Below are 27,532 nucleotides of genomic sequence, written 5' to 3'. Positions count from 1 at the left end.
CACTTGTAGGCTGCACAGGTGTCCGGTCTCTGTTGAAACTCCTCAGCTCTTCCCTTGCAGTGTGAAAGCAGCCATAGACCATAATGAATGGGTAGATGTGTGGGTCAAGCAAGGCTGATGGATTTGTCTGTTGAAAAAAGTGTGATCCGCTTTTAGATCCAGACAGTTTATTACTTAGCCAAAAAAAGAGCAGAAAATGAGTCTACTCACCACATCCCTTGTCCCACAGGATGACATCAAAACAAAAGGGGCAGCCAGGCATGGTGGCTCACACTTGTAATTGCAGCACTTTGGGAGGCTGAGGAGGGCAGATCACTTGAGGGCAGGAGTTCAAGACTAGCCTGGCCAACATGGCAAAACCCCGTCTCCACTAAAAATACAAAAATTAGCTGGACATGGTAGCGCATGCCTGAAATCACAGCTACTTAGAAGGCTGAGGCAAGAGAATCGCTTGAACCCGGGAGGCAGAGGTTGCAGTGAGCCGAGATCACACCACTGCACTCCAGCCTGGACGACAGAGTGAGACTCTGTCTCAAAAACAAAACAAAACAAAACAAAATGGCCAGGTGACAGTGCAGCAGGAGGACTAAGGCACTGTGCTCTCAGGAGCCCGTTCCATGCTGTAGCCTGGCAGTTTTAGAGCCTAAAGCTGTATCCTAGTGCGGGTATATGAAGGGGCAGAAAGCCTTACACCTCATCAGAACCTGGAAAGCAATGAGAAGCTCCTGACAGCCTTCCTGGGACATAGGGATGAGGGAGGAATGGTTTTGCAGCAGTTCCTCGTAATCCTCCCACGTTCCAGGATCAGGGAGGATCCTGGGGCCAAAGCTTAGGTCACTTGTGAGTAAGCCTTGCCCTGTGGCCTCTGTGCACTCCTGAACAGTCACCAGAGAGGAACATTCCCCAGTTCTGTGTTTCAGGAAAAGTTTAGGTGGCTGTATGAATTTGGCCACAGGCTGTGTGGTTTGCTGACCCCTAAGTTAGATTATCATCTGCCTTTTGAATAAATGAATGTTCCTTAATAACACTAATTTAGAAAATTAGGTATTTCATTTATCAAATGAGTTATTAAATTACATAGATTAATCTGTACCCTAATATTTTCTGAACATCATGGAATTTTCTACCCTTTGGATACTTACTCATACAATCTTAATTTTTTATTTAACATTCATTGAAAGAGTGTGCACTTAATCTTTTATCATAGAACAGAAAGTAGACTGTAAATTCCTGCATGCCAGCACAGGCTTCATTCAAGCTGTGGGAACATGAGCTCCCAAAGCCTGGGCTTCCTCTGTGCTTCTGAGTTCAATGAAGCCCCCAGCCTGGTATCCAGCTCAAAAAAGGGTCAGTAAATATAATATTTGTTAAAGTAGCAAATGGACCTTCTGCCTCTCCCTTATCTGCTAATTTACTTCATACCTTGAAAGGAAGCAAAATTCTTGTGACAAAATAAAATTCCTTTACAGAAAAATGTGGCAATATCATACAGTAGCAAAAGGATTGAAAGCCTTTGGGCCTTAGGTGGGTTTTTTTTTTTTTTTTTTTTTTTTTTGGTTTGTTTTATTTTTGCTTAATGAACTAATTGGGGGAAAGGAGAGAAAATCTGGGAACTGGAAGAATTATAGCTTACATATAAAAGAGTCACACCTTTTAAATTGTGCCTTATAAGACTAGAGGGAAAGATGGACCATTAAGAAAAAGACATTGGGCAGGACATGGTGGCTCATTCCTACAATCCCCGCACTTTGGGAGGCTGACCCGGGTGGATCAAGAGGTCAGGAGTTCAAGACTAGCCTGGCCAACATGGCGAAACCCTGTCTCTACTAAAAATACAAACATTAGCCGGGCTTGGTGGCACAAGCCTGTAAAACCAGCTACTCTGAGGCTGAGGCAGGAGAATCGCTTAAACCCAGGAGGCGGAGGTTGCAGTACACTCCAGCCTGGGTGACAGAGCAAGACTCTGTCTAGGAAAACAAGAAAAAGAAAAGGAAAAAGACATTGGTTCTATTGAGTGAACTGGTATTTGGGCGTTCTTAATGCAGTTAGCCTTTAATAGTATCATTTAGTTAAAGAAATTAACACCTCATCAAAAAATTAGTATGGAAATTAGATTACTACAGGATGTTTATTGCTCTAAAGGTCAAAGTTTTAAAAGCTGGAGTTAATAGGTTGACACCTTTCTTAATTAAATATTCCCTAAAGACAGCATCTGCCAATGGAAAAAGCATACAATGTGCACAGAGAAATTGCAGGGTCTCCACGTGGTCTCCCAGCCAGACAACCTTACTCATTTGGTCATTAATCAAATAAACATTCAGGAGGACATTTTGACATGTACCCATTTTACAAAGTAAATATTATCCCCTCAGAATGAATTTAATATTTGCCAAATCTCAAAGTCTTGAGTTTTTGTTTGTGCTGGCTTTGGTTTAACCTCTAGAGAATGTGGATTTTTTGTAATTAATTCCTTTATATTATATTTATTGAACTCAATACATGCCAAACACCAAGTGGGGCCCTGCATAGAGGATGATGAATGAGGCATCCCTGACCCTGCCTTCAGAGGACTCAGAGTGTAATAAGAAATTCTGATGTAAGTAAAATCACCTGCTGTCATGGAACTGAACCAAAGGACCTTGGAGTTACCTTAGAATTTATTCCAAAATCGATTTATCTTTAAAGTCTGATCCTGGAATACACTAGGATCTAATCTCCTCACCTAATGTTCCTCTCCAATTATTTTTTAAAGCTATATCTGTATCATAACCAGTGTTCTAATTTTTCAATTTCCAGTAGTAAGGGAATTAATCACCACTTATGATACACCCTTTCAACGATTGTTCTCTGATTGAGTTATTCTGAAGCCATTAAGCGACACCTATGAAGACATCTGTATGATACAACAAAAATGTAATAAAGCACAGCAACATTATATGGATGCCACCATTAAATCTGTTTTTAAAAATAGAGAAATGGCAGAAAGTAAATGCACCGAGTTTTTGTTGGTGCTGGCACTAATGAAAGTGGTAAGTGCTAATTAGGACAGTGAGGAAGACATGATAAGAGGGGTTCCAAGGTAAGGTTGGGCTGGAGCACAGTGTATTCCAGTGTTGTCGTAAGGTAATATCCCCAGACCCTGGGCAGGGTGGGTAAGAACCCATCAACATGTGAAACTGCTTTACTAAGAGAATGTGTCCTTGGTCTCTAAATGGCAATGTGTGTTTTCAACAGTCAGCTGGGTAAAGTTTGAAAATCTATTACCAACTGTTTGTACTTCAGTTGAGAAACACAACTAAAGGAGATTAGAAAGAAAAAGTTTCCTTCTTGGCCAGGCACAGTGGCTCACACCTTAATCCCAGCATTTTGGGAGGCCAAGGAGGGTGGATTGCTTGAGGGCAAGAGTTCAAGACTAGTCTGGTCAACATGGTGAAACCCCATCTCTGCTAAAAATACAAAAAAAAAAAAAAAAAAGCTGGATGTGGTGGCAGGCGCCTGTAATCTCAGCTACTTGGGAGGCTGAGGCAGGGGAATTGCTTGAACCAGGGAGGTGGAGTTTGCAGTGAGCCGAGATTGCACCACTACACTCCAGTCTGGGCGACAGAGACTCCGTCTAAAAAAAAAAAGTTTTCTTCTTTAATATCTACTCCACAGGCCTCCTGCTTTTGAGCTCTCAAATTTAAAGTTATGTAAGAATTCCATAGGAAAGCTTGAGCTGCCACCACTTCTTGGCTCCAGACCCCTGCACCTGAGTTATTCTAAATAGGAGCACCTGGGCTTCTCCTAAGATTTTTATTTGCTGCATAGTCCAGTGAATTCTTAAGGAGATAACTATTCTCATATGTTTGCAAAACAGCTTGCCTATGGAAAGAGCATGAGCTTTGCATTCAGATGGTTCTGGATGGGGCTTTGTGTGTGTGTGTGACCATAAGCCAGTTACTCAAATTCTTTGTATCTCATTTCTCAACCCTGTTTCCATAGGAGTGTGTTATTGGAGATAAAGAGAGAGAGGCTATGTTAGGGGTCTGGTACATAATAAGAATTCGACACAAGATAGTTCCTTTCCTGTTTTAATACTATACTCAGTTTTTGCAGGTCCTTCTGAGTTGGCATTGCCTGTGAGTGGTCTTTTACACTTTCTGCACACTATGTTGAAGGCTGGGATTCAAAGTCTCCCTCTGTCCTAGATGTAAGTCAAAATAAAAAGTGAATGAACAAACAAGAAAGAAAAAGAAAAAAAAAAGTAAAAAGGACAGACTGCTCTTGTATGTGTGGTTTGCCTTCTTTGCCCACATATACTTCGCATGGTCTCCGGACTAAACTGAAGGTAAATTGACCAGCCAATCATTTGCTGCTCTGCCTTCAAACAACTTCACGTTGTCTGAGAGGAGGATTCTTCTCCTTTCATTCAATTGTTACCTTACTCTGTCGGGGCAAATCAACAGTTCACGAGACTCTAGCATGACCACATGATGTGCTTGGGTGAGTGATGTCAGCATGGCCTCATCCAAGCAGTGGGAGCATCAGTCCGTGGATTTGCAATAATTCCCTGTCTCAAGTGAACATGTCTCTATCCACACAAGAGCAACTGGGATTCAGGCACTGATGAAGGCTACACAAGGCCAAGTGTGAAGAGAGCTAGGTGCTTGCCTTCACCACTGTCACCGGCTGCCCAGCAGTCATGACGGCACCAGAGAATCCACATTCAAGGCAGACCTCACACTTGCTGTAACTACCCGCTGAGAGGGACAAATGTTCTTTCTGAGGGGTGGGCTGTACTACACAGAAGGGTTCCTTGGCATTGAACCTCTTCCACTCAATTGCAGTCAAACTGTTAAGTTAGGTGAATTATAAGAAAACAGAATAATACATATTTTCCCCTCTGGACTTACGCCCTTTTAAGGTTTTGAGTAAAAATTAAAATGTATTACTTGACACCTTCTGCATTCTTCAGGCATAATTGTTGACCCTTAAACCCTATTTCACAGAAGTGTTTCTCTTGAAAAAGAAAAACATGTTATATAGCAAATAAGTAATCGTGTCTTCATTTTAAATCTTAATTAGCCAAGAGGAGAGGACACTGGGGGAGGGTGAACTTTGGAGGTACCTATAATTATGCCTACTTATGGAATAGAGAATGTGGAATACCAATGGTGTGGGTTTCTCCCTGAATGAAGTGACCAGTAATTATTTTCTTTTCTTCTTGAGCACATAGACACAGCTGTTTCTGGTTGCCATTCCTGGTGAGTTACTTCCACATCGTGGAACCATGGAAGGTTTATGTTGGGCCATTGAAACACCCTGTGCCCCCTTTGTCCTGGTTTTGGTCCCCTGGTACAATCCTAGCCATGGAAGAGGCTGCCGTTCCTGGCTTTGTCCTGGAGGCAGTCTTGGCCTTTCTAGAAAGACTTTATATTTGTTCTAGAGAAAAGTTTACAATGATTGAAGCCCACAAGGAGGTCAAGATAAACAGCTCAGGATTCAGTGCTTAAAGAGGGAGTGGAACGGGGTCTCTGCATCAGGTCAGAAACCAAAGCTGGCAAACCAAGTTAATCACAAGTCCTAGATCCAGGAAGAACTTTTGACTTGTTTATTTCAAATGTGCTCTATCTAATCCCATCACTATTTTTTAAATTATCAATTTTCCTGAAACGCTTCACTGTAAAATGTGTATCAATCTTGTTCAATTTTAAAACAGATTTTTCAGGAAAATTGAAATGTTATATTTGCCTATTAAGGTTTTAACTAAAAGAACATATGCTTAGTATGCTTAGTGTTAGTGCCAGTATAAGTCAATTATTTAAATTTAATATTAAGTGCAAAATGAAATGTAAAAAACAGCCATTGTATTTGATCAGTGTTATTTAATGTTAAGCCGAGTAGTTTTTAATACATGAAAAGTATTAAAAGTTAATCACTAATTGAAATCAAGTACATTAATTTCACCTACAAATCGTAGCATGTAATGTGAATTATTACTGGACTTAGTATTTTCAATATAGAATGTTTTCAACTACCTCAGAAGTCCATAGTGTATAATAACTTGAAATTGTGCTTAGGGACTAATTATAACAACTGTATGCATCTCCATCTCAAAAAAACCTTTTTTATATACTGTCCAGCACGATATAACTCTCCAAACAGCCCTGTGAATAGGTATTTTTGTTCTAGTTTTGCAGAAGAGGAAAACAAAGAAAATGTATGTTCTAGTTGGATTTACCAATTGAAGGATCTGTGGATGTCTCAGGAAGGTTATTGTCTACTTGGAATTTTCTTCAGTCTTATTTTTCATAAGATAATTTGTTTGTTTCTTTGTCTGAGATGGATTCTCACTCTGTCACCCAGGCTGGAGTGCAATGGCACGATCTCAGCTCACTGCAGCCTCTGCCTCTGAGGTACAAGTGATTCTCCTGCCTCAGCCTCCCAACATGGCATGTGCCACCACGCCCGGTTAATTTTTCTATTTTTGAACATGGTTCAAGACCATGTTGACCAAGCTGGTCTTGAACTCCTGACCTCAAATGATCTACCCACCTTTAGCTCCCAAAGTGTTGGGATTACAGGCGTGAGCCACCGTGCCTGGCCAGATAATGTTTTTAATTGCAGCTCTTAAAGTAAAAGAATAGCTTATGAAGTATATGATAACATGGTGCTTAGGAATGAGACAGATTTTCATAGTAATTAGGGAAGGGATAATTCATAGGCAGGTTGATCACTACCACAATCATTGTAATGATAATAGAAATTAATATTGATGTTTGAAGTGTGGCTCTTGCACAGTATTTGGGAAGCACTTTAAAGTATGCAACACTTACAAGGAAACCCTCAATCTTTAGTGGGGCCCAAGGACTCTGCCCATTTCTCTCCTCAAGCTTCAGCCCAAGTCCAGCCTCCATTTTACCAGTTCTTCAAACTCTCCAAGTTCTCTCCCCACTGAGTGCTTTTCCCAAGCTGATCTCTCTGCAAAAAGTTCTGTTCTTGCTGGCTCCTATCAAATGGGTCACTTCTGTTCATCCCATTTGTTCCAGTCCCTACATATCCTCTCACCCAAGGCTCACGCACCCATTGAAGTGGGGATTCACCAGACTCTTATGGCCCTTTGAATTCTTCCTTTGCAACTGGTTGTTGATATTTATCATGTAACTATTTAATATTTACTTTATTAACCAAATGGTAAGTTCTAGGAGCTCAGTGACAGTGTCTGTTTGCCATGGTACACCCAGCACTTTCAAAGTTGACTTCATAGCAAGTGCTCGTAACTATGTGCTGAATCGATACATGATTGAAACACTTTTAAAATCCCATGTTTAAGAATACATTTTATATTAACAAAATGGCAAAAATTCTTAATATCAAAAATAAACTGACCTAATGATAATTAGTGTGACAGTGACAAGCCAGATAAAGTCATCACTGATACTTAGATAATCTATTAGGCACGAGGAATTGTACTTAGTAATAAATCTCAACTTTTCAGAAATACAGTGAAAATATTTTAATGAATAAACTTATTTTTATGTTACTCCAACTAACAGAAAACATAATTGCAAATTTTTAAAATGTAAAGAAATAATTTAGATATGTGTTGATGTTATTGTCATGTGGAAAGGAAAGTAGACATTTATCCTGCTTTTTAGAATTAAGGCCTGTCTCCAAATATACGTTTAGCTCTAAAAAATACCCTCAATAAGTGTGTTTTCAAAAAAAATTAAACCTTCGGATTCTGACTAACATTTTTATCTAAATTCAGATACTTTCAAATACCAGGGTAATATGTAAAATGAGAATAGTGTAAGGTCATTAACACATTATGGAAATTTTAAAATTGAATGTTGATAATTATATTTGAACAGAATATATTTATGGGGTACAAAATGATGCTATGACATATGTTTACAATTTAGAATAATTAAATCAAGCTAAAACTTTTATTAAAAATATTTATCACACAAGGAAAAACATTTTCAAAGTGGAATACAGAAAAGCCACTTTCACAATGGCTGCATTAATTGGAAACCCATGATTTTCCACAGTTTCTTAAAGAGATCCAGCTTCCAAAAATAAAATTGTGTAATAGATTTTCTTAAGACATAATTTAGAATAAAGGTAGATCTCATCAGAATTTTGCCCATGGTGTAAAATATTTTGCATGAGGAAATTATATTTAAATATACATGATATTTTATTGAATGGGCATTTGTGTTTGTAAAGACATTTTAACATTTTAAAGGATAAGTGTAATGTTAAGAACGTGCAGAACCATTGGCATCATCAGAAGAAAGAGATGTTATTACATGCAGCTTTCCACTTAAAACAGCTTGAAATACTTCCCTCTAACATTGTGGCATTGTTTTAAGTCTCCAAGCAGCTTTGCATGGGAAGTCTGGGGTAAACGTGGGGAGTCCGTGGAATTTTTCCCTTTTTGGAGGTTTAATTTTACCTACTGGTCATGTTGCTTTACTAAGAAACACGAAAAGGAATGCAGGCCTTTTGAATGATCTCTAAGTGTAGCCTCGCTATGCTTTTGCTCTGTGTAAAGAATCATACACAGAGAATTCCCATATGTGATATACACTATGTTATTTTGTCAATAAAAGAATTACTCTCAGGTTTGCCATAGGAGCCGCAAATATAAATATGTCACTTTTGGCTAGTTTAGTAAGATGAAGACACTCTCAGATTCGATCTCATTGGCACAGCCAGGTGGAGTCACAGCAGGGAGCAGAAGGACTCTTAGCACTCACCCCACCCTTCTCTGTCTCATGAGTTGCACTTGAAGGGTCTCCAGATTTCCAGCAACTTCCTCTGGGTATTTTTCTACAGAACAACACTGCACATGCAAAGTTACTCAGGAAGAAATTGCTGACACCTGGATAATAAATGCACACGTTTCATGGTCTTAGTCATTGGTTGTGATAGTTTATTCTCATCTTCTCTATTCCCAGCACAAAAAAGTGTTATTAAATCAATTGCGTGTCTTGAGAATTGAGAAAATTTTTATGTGTTTTCTACAATAAAAATACAGGTTCAAGTTTTATTCAATGAGACTGATCATTGAAATAATTTTTTATTTAAAATAGTACATTATTGGGAATCATATTCCCAAAGCTAGAGATTTTAAAATTCTTATGCTGACACTCTCTGTTATAAACTTGTAGTATTTGAAAAGGATGTCATTTGAATAATGGGAAAAGAAACCATACTCACATCTATTACTCTTCCTCTAACACCTGAATTTGTTTGTTTTGTGTGGGGTTTGAGATGTTTAGATTTTTTAATATGTATTTGTGATTTTTGATTTGTTTGTTTGTTTATGAGGAGGAGAAAAATACATTTCAAGTAGATAAAGGATAGGGAGCCAAAAAATGATACCTTAGAAGAATCAGAAGGAATTGGGGGAGTGATGTTTCTATAATCTTTAATCTTTCTATAATGTTTGATGCTTAATCTTTAAGTTGGGAAGATTTAAGTGAGAAAGATCTTAACATGGAACACACATTTGATGCTATAAAGAAAAGTGTTCATAAATTTTACTGCATAAAATCTTATAACATGTATATCTCAAGAAAAAAATGTCAAACAGGGAAAATATTACTCAGAGAGGGCTGCATTTTAATGCAAAAATCACCCCTTCCAGTGACCATGTAATAAAATGAATGACTCATGAAAGAGATCAAATCAGGATTTGGATATGAATAGCAAGTTTACACATGGAAAATGCAAATGTTTAAAAAGTATATTCATCTATGCTAAGCCTTAACCTAAGACACAACTGAAAGAAATGAAAACAGACAGTTGGGAAATTCTATTTTTTTCATATACCAGCTTTCTGAAAGACTCACCCTTTGGGTGAGTTAAAAAATATGGTAACATCATTTTTATGGCTGCATAGTATTCCATGGTGTATATGTGCCACATTTTCTTAATCCAGTCTATCATTGTTGGACATTTGGGTTGGTTCCAAGTCTTTGCTATTGTGAATAATGTCGCAATAAACATACGTGTGCATGTGTCTTTATAGCAGCATGATTTATAGTCCTTTTATACCTAATGCTAGATGACGAGTTAGTGGGTGCAGCACACCAGCATGGCACATGTATACATATGTAACTAACCTGCACAATGTGCACATGTACCCTAAAACATAAAGTATAATAAAAAAAAAGAAAAAAAAATATGGTAACATCCAGTTTGTAACAGGGTGAGGCAGCAGAGGCACTCCCATATTTTTGGTTGGTCCAAATTTAATAATGCCCATAACTTTTGACTCAACAGTTACATGAATAAAATTTTATCATATAGAAAACCCATACAAAAATGAGCACTGCAGCCTTGCTTTTAAAGGGTAAAGTTAATAATTTTAAAGGGGAAATTTACACTGCTGGTGGGAATGTAAACTAGTACAATTACTATGGAAAACAGTGTGGCGATTCCTTAAAGAACTAAAAGTAGAACTACCATTTGATCCAGCAATCCCACTACTGGGTATCTATCTGGTGGAGAAGAAGTCATTATATGAAAAAAGGCACTTGCACATGCATGTTTATAGCAGCACAATTCACAATTGCAAAAATGTGGAACCAACCCAAATGCCCATCAATCAAGGAGAGGTTGAAGAAACTGTGATACATATATATGGTGGAATACTACTCAGCCATAAAAAGGAATAAATTAACAGTAACCTGGGTGAAATTGGAGCCTATTATTCTAAGTGAAGTAACTCAGGAATAGAAAAGCAAACGTCGCATGTTCTCACTCCTAAGTGGGAGCTGAGCTATGAGGATGCAAAGGCATAAGAATGACACAATGGACTTTGGGGACTCAGGGGCAAAGGGTAGGAAGGGGGTGAGGGATAAAATACCACAAATTGGATGCAGTGGATATTGTATACTGCTTGGGTGATGGGTGCACCAAAATCTCATAAATCACCACAAAACTACTCATGTAACCAAACACCACCTGTTCCCACATAACCTATGGAAATAAAAAATTGAAAATAAAATAAATAAAATGAAGGGGAAATTTAAATGTTGGTTCATCAAAGAAATGGAGCACTATACAGCTGTTAAAGGGAGTAAGGTAGAGCTATATTTATTGACAAGAATAGTGCAATAATAGATTATTGGTTGTAGAAAGCAAAATGTGAAACCGCGTGCACAATCACATTTGTGTGTATTGCATATCATTATTATATAAAACATATTTGCCTATAAACAATAACAAAATATATATGTGTATATATAGATATGTGCACACAAGCATGCTTATATGTATGGATAAAATATCTGCAGAATATGTGAGTTAGTATAAACAGTACCTACTACTAGGGAAATAGGCTTTCCCCTTGTCCTTTATAACTGCCTTGTTTGTATTTTTGAATGGAAGTCATGTCTGCATATGGTCGCATATCAAGGAGTTTTAATGAGGTTATAGGAACAGGTAGTTGTTTCATACATTTTTGTACCCCAACCTAGCCCTACTTCTGAGAAACAGCTTTTTAAATCATTTGCACTTCTTTAGGTAATTAATAAATGATAATTGTGTAATAACTTACTACACATCAGTAGATTTATCAACTGTAAACATATCTTCCCTAGCTGTACAGCCTTCAAATCGATCTTTCCCTCCTTCAGTTTCTTCATTTCAAAGCGACAGTCAATGTAGTGCCTAATTGAGGTACTGTATTTATAAGGTTGTCATGGGGTTTAAATGACCAAATATAAGTCACATTCTTAGAAAACTGCTTTATATATGATTAATACATTTGGTGTTTTAACAATGATTATTTTGTATTATAAATATGAACAACTCATCATTACTTACTTACGCTACCTCCCTGCTGACAGGGTTGATGGTTAAGCCATGATTTCTGGTCCTACCAGATTTCTAGTCCTTGACTAGTTTGTAACAGGACCTCCCTCACTGTAAGCACTATCCTGCCTCTAAGAGGGGTCATTAGCACCTCCATGCTGGCATTGCCTCTCTTTCCTCACATCTGCTTCCTGCCCCTCCAACTTCTTGGTGCATTCACAGAATTCCCAGGTTCAATGTCCTGCGTGCCCATGACATTATCTTCTGTATATTTCTGGCTCCATCGCTATCATCTCTGTCTTTTTCCTCCCTCATTTACCTTTGCTTGTCTTTATAATGTAAAGGCCACAGCCCTCATCTAATAATGCCCATGTAGTGTATGAACTCTTTCATTTAGACAAAGTTAAAAAGAAAATATCCGCCATCTACAATACTTCTGATATCGTGTGTAGGATATTATAGACACAACTATATGAAATTACTATTAAATTGAAAATTTTAATATTTTTAAGCTACAGTAAACAAATGAAAGATGCTCCTATTTTTTGAGTTTGAACTATTCATGTTGAAGAGTTTTGGATGTATCTGCATGTTGTTGGGCTAATTTCTCAGATTTTCTGTGCCTCAGTTTTCTCATCAATAAAGTGGTGGTAATAACGATGATGATTATGGTGATGGTAACGGTAAATAAAACTTGCCTATAAAATCGTTTAAGCATCTGCATGCTATGATAGTCTGTATTATAGTTAATATGATAGTAGGTGTTAAACAAATAATACATGTTGTAAAGAGGAGGCGGATGATAATGGCGACGGTAGTGGTGATCACAGCTATATTGTTTTTGAACATTGTAGAATCTTGATTTTAGCACTATTTATGACAGCAAAATGCTCATGTTGGCTCATCTTTAGTCATCTGTCATGTATGTTAGATTAAAACATAGATTTTTCAAAATGTCTGTGTAAATGATTTAATATTAGGTACTTACTGGAGTGTGCAGATAGCTGTGCTCTCCAGTGTGCAGCCTAAATACCCATTGGGCTTCATATGTAAGAAATCCCATACCTCTCTGCCAAGGGACAGGTTCGCCTTGTCTTGTGTATCTTATCGTGGGTAAAGCGACCTTTCTGTTGACCATTTGGTGTGTGTTTCCAGCACCTGCATTGGGGCCCAGGACCCTTACTGTGGCTGGGACGTGGTAATGAAGAAATGCACAAGCCTGGAGGAGAGCCTGAGCATGACGCAGTGGGAACAGAGCATCTCTGCGTGTCCGGTGAGTGCCCACCTTCTCCATCCTCTGAAAATGCTGCCCACGGGAGCCATGCTCCCCTGGCGATCCTCAATCACACTGTCACGCTGTCTGCACCTTTTCATATGAGAACCTTTTTTGCAAACCCAGTCTGTGCTCTCTCAGATCACTCAGCTCTTGGCTTGCACAGGGCCACGTGGAATGCTGTTAATAGGTTTTTTTGTCTGTTTGAAGAGAAATGTCTTCGCCGAAAACTGTGTTGATTTTATAATGGAGTTTATGGTTTCTGTTTTATTCTTGGATTTTTTTTCCCCCTCCAGAGTTTGGTGTGGACTATTTTGCCCCTTACAGCACTAATAAAAGAGAAACTTCCACACCCACAAATTTCTTTTGGGAGATATAATTCCAGAGGCTGACATAAGGAAAGATGAGAAAAGAATAAACTAAAGGATATTACTTTCACCTTCATGTGGGGCCAACCCGTAGATCCTGTTCAAGGTCACAGGAAGTTCTGGAAGAGACCGCCTAGTGTGCGTTCCCATAGAGGACTCTATGGAATGAGAAGAAACTCACCTGTATTGAGAGCCAGACTGAATCCAAGAAAAGCACATTTCATGGTTTCCTTTGCTGATATATGTGTTTGGGTCCACATTTATAGGAACCAGTACTTAGAATATTTTTTGCTTTTTTGTTTGTTTGTTTTTGGAGGATTTTTGTCCTTTAGAACATTTCAGTGAATCATCTTAAATTCTCTTATGTGTTCTCATAGAATATGAACAGCAGTTATTAACTTCCATGTAATGGAAAAGTCATAAGTCATGTTGCCTTTACAAAACTGCTGATCTCTGCCCATCAGTTCTGCTGTATCTCTGCAAGACAGAGGTGTGGCACATTCAGTGTGTGAACTCCTTGCTATTTCTTCCATGCTTTAGAACTGCGAAGGCGTCGCAACAGTCAGCCTGTTTCCCACCAAAGAACTTACCCTTTCTGTTATCTCAACCACATATTCATAAAGCCTGTCCTTCAGCTTGAAAGTCGGAAAACCAGGCCGGGCACGGTGGCTCATGCCTGTAATCCCAGCACTTTGGGAGGCCGAGGCGGGTGGATCACAAGGTCAGGAGATCGAGACCATCCTGGCTAACACAGTGAAACCCCATCTCTACTAAAAAATACAAAAAATCAGCCAGGCGTGGTGGCGGGCACCTGTAGTCCCAGCTACTTGTGCTGGGAGGCTGAGGCAGGAGAATGGCGTGAACTCGGGAGGCAGAGCTTGCAGTGAGCCGAGATCGTGCCACTGCACTCCAGCCTGGGCGACAGAGCGAAACTCCATCTCAAAAAAAATAAAAATAAAAAATAAAAGAAAGTCGGAAAACCAGAAACCAGACAGGAGGAAGCAAGGAAGTCTGGAGCTATTCAAACCAGTGTCATTTCCTAAATGTTGGCACTGAATCAAGGGGCCTTCACTGTAACAGTGTGTGTATCACCACATCTAGGCTCTGGAAAGCTTCCTAGTAGGATTAGCTGTGGGTCCTCGTGATTATTTAACTTCAGATCTATTATTTTAGTAGCCAATTTTTCTGCAAAATCCCTTTAAAATGGTTAGAAAAATGTCATTGTTTGTTCTAAGTCCCTTCCTATTTCTGAAAAATACTAAGAACACAAGGGTACTCACCTTTCATTCTTTGCAGCTTGATAAAACATAATGTTTAATACCTGAAATGTGGTTCCAAAGTACAGACATACACTTTGGAAGAATCAGCAAATCTTCTTGCAGATCTTTGATCTTGCATTTTTAATCATAAAAAAGGCACAAGATAATAGCTGTGTTTCTTAAGTAATAAGGCCATTTTCTAGGACCCAGAGTTGTTTTAGTATATATCTGAGAGATAGTAATTATGTAATTATTAGTATCTGTAATGGGAGCTTCTCAGCAGGCAGCTTGTCCCCGTGGGACCCTCAACCTAGAAGGGCTTTCCCTCCGTGCTCTAGTGTTTGTGGGCTGGAGTTCATAGGCCAGAAATACACACCCACACACGTGGTTTATAATGAATGTATGTATTGTATATGTCTTTAGTCATTAAATGGAGAGTTGGCTGGGCACAGTGGCTCATGCCTGTAAACCCAGCACTTTAGGAGGCTGAGACAGGAGGATTGCTTGAGGCCAAGAGTTTGAGACCAGCCTGGGCAACATAGCAAGGCCCTGACTCTACAGAAAAGTAAAATAATTTAATTAGGCATGATGGTGCATACGTGTAGTTCCAGCTACTCTGGTGGCTGATGTGGGAGGATTGCTTGAGCCTAAGAGTTTGAGGCTGTGGTGAACCGAGATCATGCCACTTGTATTAGTCTGCTTTCACACTGCTATGAAGAAATACCTAGACCGGTCATTTATAAGGTATAGAGATTTAATTGACTTACAGTTCTGCATGGCTGAAGAGGCCTCAGAAAACTTACAATCATGGCAGAAAGTGAAGAAGAAGCAAGCATGCACCTTCTTCACAAGTCAGCAGGAGAGAGAGTTCAGGAGAAACTCACTTTTAAACCATCAGATCTTGTGAGAACTCCCTCACTATCAGGAAAACAGAATGGGAGAAACCACCCCCATGATTCAATTACCTCCCACTAGGTTCCACCCTTGACATGTGGGGGTTACAGTTTGAGATGAGATTTAGGTGGGGACACAGAGCCAAAGCATATCACCACTGCACTCCAGCCTGGGCAACAGAACAAGACTTGGCTCAAAAAAAAAAAAAAAAAGAAAGAAAGAAAAGGAAAGATTTAATATTTCAGAAGTGAAGAGAGGATGGTCACTAAAGTTGTTTCCTGCTACCGAGAGGACCTGAGGTCCTTGTTGCCTTCTGACCTTACTTGAGTTTTTAACAAGTAAGATCAGAAGGTAACAAGGATCTGCCATGGTGTCAAGGCTGCCTCCTCTACCATCTCTGCTTTCAAAAATAAAGCTGAGATGTGATATCTGGCTCTCAGTCAGCAAAACACTCATTACAAGGTCTGCTTCTTCTGATGACAGGGTATTTCATTACACAAAACTATCTCTGTCATCCCACCCAATGTATTTTATCACATATCAAGATACACTTTAGATAAGTTAAGCATATACAAAGAAGGCAGCAAAAGACAATAAATTATGTCATTTTGCGCAAAACACAGGAAAGGAAACCATATATATTTCTGGGTTATATAGGCTACCATTTTGAAAATGAGAAATTCATATTATCTAACTATACGTCTCTTTCTAAAAATCTGTCTCTTAGAAGGAGATGACCTAGATGTAAATGATTTGCATTAATATACAGCAGTATTAACTTAGGTATTTAAAAAAACTATTGAAATGTAATTTTCTTCCATGTTATTTTTTAACTGAAATGGAACAAGGGCTTAATTTTATTGGGCAAATCTATCATATATAATCATTTCTGATATGCCACTGGTTGTGATGTGTACCATTGCTTTATATGTTGCTAAGAAACAACAACAACAAAAAACACTCTCATGGATTGCAAGATGCCAGTTTATTTTAGAGACGGTAAAATACAAAAAAAAGCAGAGGGAAGTTTGCAATCAGTAAACACTGTTACCTACCTCTACATATATAGATCATAGAGGTATGTATCTCTATCCTAAGGAAATTAAGCTTTATAAGCTGAGGGATTTTTGAATGAAACCAAATATCTTATACCTCATGTAAAAGTGCAAGCTGCATAATGAAAGACAGGAGATCCTGTTACATTGAGTGCAATAAGAGTTACAGGAATATTGATGATGGTGAGTCAACCTCAGACCCTCTTGTGTGTGACCCTCCCAAGTAAACCTTCACAAACCTTGGATCAATGACATAGCACAACTGAGTTTCCCAAAGTTAGTGTTCTAGTCAAACTTCATGCAGTGGCTGTGACTTATGGCTGTCTTAGACCATTTATGTTGCTACAACAGAATACATAAGGGTGAGTGATTTAAATTGGACAGAAATTTATTTCACATCGTCTTGAAGGCTGGTAAGTCTAAGATCAAGGTACCACTACTTAGTCTGGTGAGGGGCTTCTTGCTGTGTCCCGCCTAGAAGAAGTTGGGAGGGCAAGAGACAGCCAACTTTCTTTGTCACAACTCTTAATAAGGGTACCAAATCCATTCCTGAGGTAGGAGCCCTCCTGACCTAATCACCTCTTCAAGATTCCACTTCTTAATAGTATCACACTGGAAACACCTGAATTTGGAAGGAGCACATTCAGGCCATGGCAGTGGCTTAAATCCTCTGCTACCCAGAGAGTTTGAATTGGATAAGGGACCCCCAGTAAATCTTTCTAGGGAATTAGGGACTTAAAGAAGACTTATTTTCTACAGAGGGATCCCTATTTAAAAATGTTTATGGGTTTCTATAGTACAGATGACAGGGCAATAGTTTACTGACATATTGATTAATGTTCTGTTTGCTTATAAAATTGTAATTGAAAACATTACTCTCAGTTTAAGAGATTTGAAGTGCATCAGTAAAATCTAAATTGGCATATCTAGACTGATTAGAGTAATATATATGTCCTGCATAAATCATAATGTTGTTTAACAAGGGTAGCATAGTCTTAGGAATCTACTTGAGTTTTATTTATGCATGAATACCATCCACACCCTTTGTGGATACATGATGACCAGGGTACCATATGATGTAATGAGTCCCTATTCCAAAATGCATCATGTATTATAGTCTGCATGTTCACTCCCCACAAATATGATGTTGAAATGTGATCCCCAGTGTTGGAGTTGGGACCTGGTGGGAGGTGTTTAGGTCATGGGGGCGAATCTCTCATGAATGGCTGGACTCCCTCTCTTCAGTAATGACTGCATTCTTGCTCTATTGCTCACATGACAGTTTTTTTTTTTTTTTTTTTGAGATGGAGTCTCGCTCTGTCGCCCAGGCTGGAGTGCAGTTGCGAGATCTCAGCTCACTGAAGCTTCCACCTCCTGGGTTCATGCCATTCTCCTGCCTCAGCCTCCTGACTATCTGGGACTACAGGCGCCCACCACCACACCCGGCTAATTTTTTGTGTTTTTAGTAGAGACGGGGTTTCACCGTGTTAGCCTGGATGGTCTCGATCTCCTGACCTCGTGATCCATCTGCCTCGGCCTCCCAAAGTGCTGGGATTACAGGCGTGAGCCACTGCGCCCAGCTGAGAGTTGGTTGTTTTAAAGACCCTAGCATCTCTCACTCTCTCTCTCACCATGTGACACATCTGCTCCCCTTTCACCTTCTGCCATAATTGTAAGCTTTGTAGGACCAGAGGCAGATGCCAGCACTATGTTTCTTGGCCAGTCTGCAAAACTGTGACCAAAATAAACCTCTTTTCTTGGTAAATTACCCAGCCTCAGGTATTCCTTTACAGAAATGCAAAATGAGCCATACATCATGTAATAAGTAACAAAATACAAAGAGCAAATAAACACCTAGGGGTCTCCTAATAACAGGATTCTCCTCAATGCCATTATGTAGTTAGTGTCTTTAGAATAAAAGGGGACTTTAGCAATGATCAAGCCCAGAGCCCTCTTTTAGATGACAGTACCATAGACTATAGTCTAAGGGGTTTATCAAATGTTCCAAAACTGCACTGGGAAAGAAACCAGGATTTAAATTCAACATTTTTGACATTATCCCTAATCTTCAGGATAATGCCCTTCTAAGCTCTGAACGTCTTTCCAAAGCAGGGGTGACACAGTCGTCACCAACAGATGATGCTTAGAGAGTAGGTGAGAGATTATTTCTGAATTTTGTGATAGAATCTTAATATAAGAGAAAGAAAAGAGAACTAAGGTTTACTTGTATGTCTGGAACATGTGCTCAGTGCCATGTGAGGCAACTTTCAATGGATTATCTCATTTAATGTTCACTGTGATCCCCAGGGATGGATATTTTTGCTTCCATTTTATAAATGGAAGAGGTGGGGCTCAGAGGTATTAGATAACTATTGCCCCAGTTCACCCATCCTATCAGAGGCTGCACAGTGCTTCAGCTTAGTTTTTTTGGAGGCCCTGCATTTCCTGTGTAACTCATTTGCAGAGATAGGCTTAGGGATGATACTTAGTTGATATCATAGCATGAGACAAGCTTTCCTGAGGAGCATATCTAACATTCTGTTTTGTTACATTCTATGGCAAAACGTACATGAAAATTTTAAAAAGGAAGATTTTTTTTAATTTTTGAAAAAATATCAGAATAGAAAAATAAGACTTCAATTAAGTCATGAAACAATAGTGGTTGGAATACAGTAAGAATCTAAAGATGAACTCCAGGGACCTCTGCACTCACCAAATGCATCTACATCCTTGGTCAGTTGAAATTAATGAAATGGACATGAACAAATCAAATATAGGATTGTAGATGGTGCTTGGTAACAAAATTGAATCTTCCTTAGCTAGCACTTGGAAACCTGCTATTTCCTAGATGAAGGGAAATTTGCTATTACAGAGTTGGGGGTAAAATTACTTGAAGCTAATTTCTTTGAGAGTCTCACCAAAGAAGGATCTACAAATTACTTTACAGAATGAAGTGGTTGAGATCATAGGCTCTGGACTAGCTTGTTTGATTCTTGGGTCTTTTACAACCAGAGTGACTTTGAGCAACTTACTTATCATATCTCAGCCCATTTCATATCTGTAGAATGGGCTGTAGGTGCTACAGATGTGTTGAAGATTCAAGGAGTTAATACATGTAAAGCACAGTGCCTGGCATACACGAAACTACCACTACATGGTATATGTCTCGCTAAGGTCTAATGTTTAATATTAAATAGTATAATACACATACCCCTAATAGAAACTTGCATTGCAGAAATCTAGAAGATAGCACAACTACAGATAATTTATTCTAGATATATGTCTGATGTCTGTTTAAGGAAGCCTAAGAAAATATAAAAATATGTATTCATATGAAAAAGTAAAGCCACAGAACTTAGATTGTTATTCATGGATCTGCTTTCTAGGCAGATTCTTACACGAATATACTCAGGGTCAAAATGAGCAAGTGCTTAAATGCAACACAGAGAACCTGCACCCAAAGACCCATGTACTTTTCTAAGGATTGCAAGTCCTCATTCTGAAATGTAGTAGAACTAACTACAGTGATCCTGGATTGAAAACGCTGCCCTTAAAGTCTTCAACTACTCTGGCCATGGCCAGAAACTGAATCTCACATTCTTACCCTGCCAGAGTGCAATTGCTGTGTGTTCTCACTATGATTTGCCCAATGCAGTTCCTTTTCTTTCCAGGGTTTGGTAACTGTTTCTGCTCTATTTTATTTGCCTCTCTCCTCTTCATTCTTTCATTAGCCATCACTTATTTCAAGTTCTTCCTCTATTTCCCTGTGCCTTTCTTATGAGCTCCTCTTTTGCCGATTCATATATTTGGAAAGAGAACATTTATAGCATCTCTTTGCTTAAGACCCTACTAATTCATGCTAGGCCAAAAGAAAACGAACAAAGAATGTCTGGTGCAGTGGTTCTCAATCAGGAAAAAAGTTGCCCCAAGGTCATTTAGCAATGTCTGGAGACATTTTGGGTTGTCACATCTGGGGGTGATAGGGCACTGGCATCCAGTGGGTGAAGGCCAGGGGTGTCACTAAACATCCTGTTATGCACATGGCAGCCCCTACAACAAATTATCCAGCCCAAATGTCAATAGTGCCGATGTGGAGAAACTCTGGGGCAGTGGAGAAAAGGAAGACCAGTGCTTAAAAATACATCTTCCAAATAACTAGCTAGGGATTCTTTGGGATATTATCAAATTCATATGAATCTTAGTTTAATTTTTCTATAAAAATAGCATAAAGAGATTAAATCATATAGACTGTGTATGCCTAATGGTAATTAAATTTCCTATGAATAGGGCCTAATAAAGGACTATTTTCATCCTGTGGTACATCGTGAGGCAGCAGTTTCAGGGCTGATTCTGCTGCCGAATTCAGGCAGGACAGCAGATGAGCAAGTCTTTGATTCCCTAGGCCTTCTCTTGCTCACAAGATGGCAGTAGGATTGCCAAGTATCATATTCACACATAACCATGTCCAAAGCAGGAAGGAAGAGAAGGAGCAGAGAAAGCTTCCTCCTCTTCATTTGAATGAAAATAGTTTCTAGAAACCTCTTGCAGTGTCCTCTTGAGTCTCATTGGCCAGAACTGGGTCACATGTCGGTTTCTAGACCCAGCACTGGCCCAACTGAAGGGGTTGCCATGATTGGCTTATAGCCTAGTCAGGATTCAACCCTGGCCTCAGATATGTCCTGTTTGAGGTTCAGAAGCATGGCCGGTGGTGCCAGCCCAACTCACCATAGATTCCTCCTCCCTCTGCTCCACCTCACAATGGTGAGGAATAATTCCCATAATGAATGCAAATCCTCTTTTTTTCAAAGTACTTTCTTCATAAAAATCCATTTACCTTGGCTGGTGTCCCTACCTTAGCCTCTTTGGAAAAGTGGAAATTCTCAGGTTCCCTCCAGGACAGGAGATTATTTTAAGGAATCACGTGGACTGGAACTCTGAGTGATTTCTGTTTCCGTCTTCATTCGGTTGTCACCATCATATTGTACTTCCTTCTGGCCTCACAGTCTTAGATATTTCTATCATCTATATCATCATGAGTTTAGGATTTCCTCACGACCTCTTAGAGCTAAGGAGATCCTAGGAACCTCCCTGGTCATTTCCTTTGTATTTTAGATGAGAAAATGGAGACCAAAGGGGCTTGGAAAGCTCTTCTTTGCCTCAAATTCTCTAATTTGTCCCAATTCTGCCATGTCAAATGTTTCCGATTAATATTAGGGGGATTTATAAACCTTCAAAGAAATCACAAATGCATCTGCTTCATGAAAGGGATGTATATGCAAATAAACCCCCAAACACAGAAGGACCCAAGAAACCAAAGAGTGAGGCAGACAAAGTCAGTTTGTCGGTACAGGGTGAGTTTATTGGGAACTTACAGAGAGAAATATGCTCTTGGGCAGCTGCAGGACAGGTAGATCTCCATGCCATTATTCCCAGGGCTTATGTGCCATAGGGAAAGTGTATATGTGCTTCAGAGGGAATGCCTAGGAATTTGCTGAAGGGCAGTGTTTGCGCTAAGTACATGCTCTTACACAAGGAACAATAGGTAAACTGGAAATCTTAGAGGCATTCCCAGAACTTGGGTTAATCAGAAGTCAACATGGTGGATTAGCATCCAAGATAGAACTGCTTTGACCTCCATAGCATCCCAACCTGAATGACCCCTCACACCTCTGAAACAGCCTTTGCAGAATTAGAAGTGATGAGAGAATTCCAGCGTGACTGATTCCACCTTGCTTTTAACGTCGCAGGCTAAACTGTTTTATGTAATTTTGTTTTGCATATAATAACACAGAGACCAATGCCAAGATAACTGTGAGAGGAATTTAGTTTATGGTTAAATTTTGAGGCAAGGAAAACTTACCTCCCTGTCCTCATATTCAGAGATTGAAACTGTATTCACAATGGTAAGGGCTTGACCTTTGCTGAAGAATAGGCATGAACAATGACCTGCTGACATTTAGTCTGCTTTTCTTTAAGCTGGTTACCACAGATTCAGGTAACCAGGGGTCACAAGATTTATAACTTCTCTAACTTACCCCTATAGATAACATTGCAATTGTGAAACCTAAAGAAGTGGTCTTTGAGATATTTTTCAGATTTAGCACTTCAGCTGACCAAAAGCTGTCCTGTAGTCCGAGACCCCCTCTCAGGAACTGACTCAGCTGCCTGAAGGCAGTTTGAACCCTGCTGTGATTTCATCAACTGTTTCAGTTCCCCACCCCGGCCTGCCAAAGTACCCTCAAAAACCCCTAGCCTCTGAATTCTCAGGGAGTCAGGCTTGAGGAATTTCTTTCTGTTCTCCTCACTTGCCTGGCCCTGTAATAATTCAGCTCTTTTTTTTTTTTTTTTGGCTGTCATTCCTGTTGTTCCCAGTGCATTTGGCTTTCTGAGTGGAGGGCAAGATGAACTCTTGGAGCTGTTACACCTTCATAGAGAAGTGAGGCAAAGGATGAACAAATGTCCCAGAGAGCCTCTCAAACAGTCTCCCTCCCCACTAACTCTCTGCCTCAAGGGTCTGACCTTCCTCACATCCAATGTCCGATCCTCTTTCCCTTGTTGTCTTGTGACCTTGGGCTCAGGTAATGAGAGGCATGGGCAGGAGGAATGAGACTGGGGTATCACTCCCTTAGCCCCTTCAACTAAGGATTGCTCCAGCCACCCTGTCCTCCCTCCCACCTGCAGGCTTAGGATGGTCACAGCTCCCATGGTGGTGTCTGCTGGGGCCTTCAGCAGCCCTAGAAGGTTTCTTAACTGGGCCCACACTGCAAAGAGTCAAAATAGTACAGACCTATATATTGTGTAGCTATGATGCAAATATTCTGTCTGACCACTGTTATTGCTTGAGGCTGGCTCCATGAACAAGAGACGTGCTTTTGACTGTCAAAACAATACTAGCAATGTTTGCACAGCAAGCAGGAGTCTGGATGTGAAAGCAGGCGAGGATGTGTAAGCATAGGAACTACGTTTGCTCACAGTGAAAGTGACCTCTTATCCACTGACACAGGAGTCCTTTGGCTGGAGACAAGAGGGAGGGCTGATAAAGAGGTGAAAGGAGAATGTTGAAAATCCCAAATGGTAGGGTCTTTGCCTCTTTAACACAGAATCTTCTATATTAGTGGCTTGAGTCACGTTGTCATGCAAGGCTTGGTTCTCCAAGAAAGCTCTATGGTCTTCAGAGAACCTCATGATCAGAGTAGGCACTGTCTTTTCATCTTAGCCAATAGGGAGGCCACTGAGACCTTGGAAATGGGGATATTTTCCTCTTGGGTAGGATCCAGTGTATCACTTAGAATTGCTCTAACAGAAAACCAAGTGCTGCATGTTCTCACTCATAAATGGGAGTTGAACAATGAGAACACATGGGCACAGGGAGGGCAACATCACACATTGGGACCTGTTGGAGGGTGGGTTGTGAGGGGGAGGGAGAGCATTAGGACAAATACCTAATGCATGTGGAGTTTAAAACCTAGGTAATGGGTTGATAGATGCAGCAAACCACCATGGCACATATATACCTATGTAACAAACTTGATTATTTTGCACATATGTCCCAGAACTTAAAGTAAAATTTACAAAAAGAAAAGAATTGCTCTAACAGATGGTGCAGCTCCATTCTGTCCCTTTTGCCACAGTTTCTTACATAAATAGCCAGGTATGGAAGGAAATTCCCAATCCCATCCACCTTACTGGATAGAAAATGTTAGAGGGTTGGTTAGAAAGGAGGGATAGTCATAATTATAGCAATTGGATTTGGCCAACCGGTCATGTCAAAAACAACGAACACTTTTCATGTTAGTTCCTATTGTATTTGGGTCAATGATGTATCAAAAGTAAAGTTTGCCTATATTTTTACCCACAAAATACGGTGTCAGCATTATTCTGAAATGGCGAAGTATGGGTATAGTTTGTAACCTGAAGAGAATGAACTGTATGGTACATAGAGTTGTTTCCTGTGAGTTGTTTCATGTGAGGATGATGAGCCTTTCCGATGGTAGTGGATGGTTCTGGAAGAGAACTCTGGCAGAGGAGGAGGGGTGCACCCAGCTGCAGAGGGCAAGGTGAAAGCATGCGGTTCACTCATCACCAAAGGTCTTCCTTGGTCAGATTTTCTCAAGGATGCTGAAGTTTCCATATTAATATTAGGAGGTTTGGAGGCCGTGCATGGTGGCTCATGCCTGTAATCCCAGCACTTTGAGAGGCCAAGGAGAGCTGATCATTTGAGGTCAGTAGTTCGAGACCAGCCTGGCCAACATGGTGAAACCCTGTCTCTACTAAAAATATAAAAATTAGCTGGTGTGGTCACAGGTGCCTGTAGTCCCAGCTACTCAGGAGGCTGAGGCATGAGAATCGTTTGAACCTGGGAGGTGGAGGTTGCAGTGAGCCAAGATCACACCACTGCACTCCAGCCTGGGCAACAGAGCGAGACTCCATCTCAAAAACAACAACAACCAAAACAGGAGGCTTAGACTTAGGCCTTCTTCCCATTGCCTTTCTGAGGAGAGATCTGTTTGCTGGTTTCTGGGCATGTGATGTAAGGCTGTGCCCCATGAGTCTCTCCTTCCAGCAGCACTGCCACCTCCTGAGCAGATTTGCTTATCAGATTTGGCAAGAAGCTGTCCCTTCTTCAATGAGCCAGGTACATGCTGGTGCCTCCGCCACACCAGAGCTGGTCATGCATGTCCCAGCGATGTCATGCCCTCCCCTTGAGTGCCTTCAGAGGTGCCACACCAGCAAGCTCAGGGGGCTCTCTGACCCCTCCCCATGAGGTCCCTGCCCTGGGTTCCTCCTCAGTCCTTGGTGTTGCTCCCCTGAACCACCAGCTCACCCCACACTGATGGGGAATGCCCATGTGCCCTTCGCATTTGGCAGCCTCATTCCTCTGCCCTCATCCTTGCCAGCCCTTGCCAGCCCCTCTACTTGGCTCTTTCTTCACTCTTTAAGACTCAACCCAGGCTCCTTGCTCTTCCCAGACCTTGTGAGCATGTTGGGTGTTCTCTCCTCTGCTCCGATGCCCCTGTTCGTGAATCCATCGTCAGATTCTACATGGAGTAATAGTTATGTGTCTAGCTGTTTCTCACTGGCCCATAAGCTCTTAGAAGTTGATCAGAAAACAGGTTTGACTGGGATATGCTTAACAAAGAGAAGCGCTGCAGCTGCTTAATAGATACTCTTTAAATATGTTCTGAATTGAATGCTTTCAGTTTGAGAGCCAAACCAAGTCTTTAATGATAAATGTTCCTAAGCTTTCATTTTTTAAAGGCACATAAACATGCAATGGGTTTGTGCAGCTGTGATTTTTCACTCCAGTTCCTCTTAGTTTTGGATTTTCCAAATTAGTGGACAATTTGGCCATAACTTGATTGCCAAGTCACTAGTATCTTTCACTCCTCCTCCTCCTCCTCTTCTCTTCTCAGCCCTCCTCCCATCATTCTTCTCCTTCTCCTTTTTCTTCTCCTTCCTTTCCTCCTCCTCCCCCTCCTGCTTTTCCTTCTTCTTCTTCATCTTCCTCTTCTCATTTTCTGTCTCCCCTTTCCCCCTGCCTCCCTCCCTGCTTCTTCCTCACCATCTCCAGCAATCACCTCTGCTGCTTTACGTTGAAATACTCCCTTATGCAATCTTTTTTTTTTTTTTTTTTTTTTTTTTTTTTTTTTTTTTGAGGCGGAGTCTCGATCCCTCCCTCAGGCTGGAGTGCAGTGGCGCGATCTCGGCTCACTGCAAGCTCCACCTCCCAGGTACACACCATTCTCCTGCCTCAGCCTCCTGAGTAGCTGGGACTACAGGCACCCGCCACCATGCCAGGCTAATTTTTTGTATTTTTAGTGGAGACGGGGTTTCACCATGTTAGCCAGGATGGTCTCGATCTTCTGACCTCATGATCTGCCCGTCTTGGCCTCCTGAAGTGCTGGGATGCAGGCGTGAACCACCGCGCCTGGCCCTTTTTCTAATTGCAAAAACAACAACAACAAATTCTAGAGAAGTTTTGATTGTCTTATGAGGGATTTTTAATTTTTACTCTATTATGTGTTCAGCTTTAACCTTTTCTGACACCTCTGCTTGGTTTTGCTTCCTAGACCAGGAATCTCACTGTGGATGGACACTTTGGCGTGTGGTCTCCGTGGACGCCTTGCACGCACACAGATGGCAGCGCCGTGGGATCCTGCCTCTGTCGAACCCGCTCCTGCGACAGCCCGGCCCCGCAGTGTGGTGGCTGGCAGTGCGAGGGCCCTGGCATGGAGATCGCCAACTGTTCCAGGTGTGCCGCTCAGAACACGCCAGTTGTGCTGCTGTGTATTAAACTCAGATTCTCGAGGAGTTTGGGACATCATTTATAATATAACTCCCTTTTGGAGAGAACTGTGGTGAAACACCAGGGACATTCACCATTTAAAACTTACATGATTTTTGGAAGGAGATTTTAAACTATAAATTGGATTACAGATCGACACTTATTCACATACTCTTCATTAGATTAGGAAAAGCATTTACAATTTGGACAATATGATTGGCTTTGTTTAAGGAAAACATCCATGTTATTTAATAATCTTTTCATGGAATATATCTAGAAATACTCCATTAAAGGTAGGACATAATAACACTAGGTTAGGAGGTAGAAGAAGCCAAGTCCTTGATCAACTTGCTCTACTCCGTAGGATATTGGAGCTCAGAGCACCTCACCTGAGCTAACGTTAGGCACTGGGTAATCAATAGAGCAGTTTAAATAACATAACCTATTGAATAGCTTTCCTGTTGCTTCTGCTTACTGTGGTGGTGTTTGTTATATTTATTTATTTATTTTACAACTATATTCTGTTTGCTCTCCATCCCCTGCACCTATAACACCATGATCACAGAGAAATTTTAAAGCAAGTATCA

At 40.4% G+C, this 27,532-nt stretch overlaps 1 protein-coding gene across 4 annotated transcripts in view; it reads left to right on the top strand.

Moving 5' to 3' along the window:
* Positions 1 to 27,532, top strand: part of SEMA5A (semaphorin 5A) — a 500,732-nt gene that overhangs the window by 391,448 nt on the left and 81,752 nt on the right. For all 4 annotated transcript variants that reach the window (XM_016952939.4, XM_054684172.2, XM_054684169.2 and 1 more), the window contains 2 exons: positions 12,967 to 13,084; positions 26,731 to 26,912. In XM_016952939.4, coding sequence (XP_016808428.2) covers positions 12,967 to 13,084; positions 26,731 to 26,912 — 300 coding nt within the window. The remainder of the gene's footprint in view (positions 1 to 12,966; positions 13,085 to 26,730; positions 26,913 to 27,532) is intronic.

This window comes from Pan troglodytes, chromosome 4 (genome assembly GCF_028858775.2).
Source record: "Pan troglodytes isolate AG18354 chromosome 4, NHGRI_mPanTro3-v2.0_pri, whole genome shotgun sequence".
In the NCBI taxonomy this organism is placed as follows: Eukaryota; Metazoa; Chordata; class Mammalia; order Primates; family Hominidae; genus Pan; species Pan troglodytes.
Note: the sequence above shows the minus strand (reverse complement) of the source record. Positions and strands in the feature narration are given on the sequence as shown.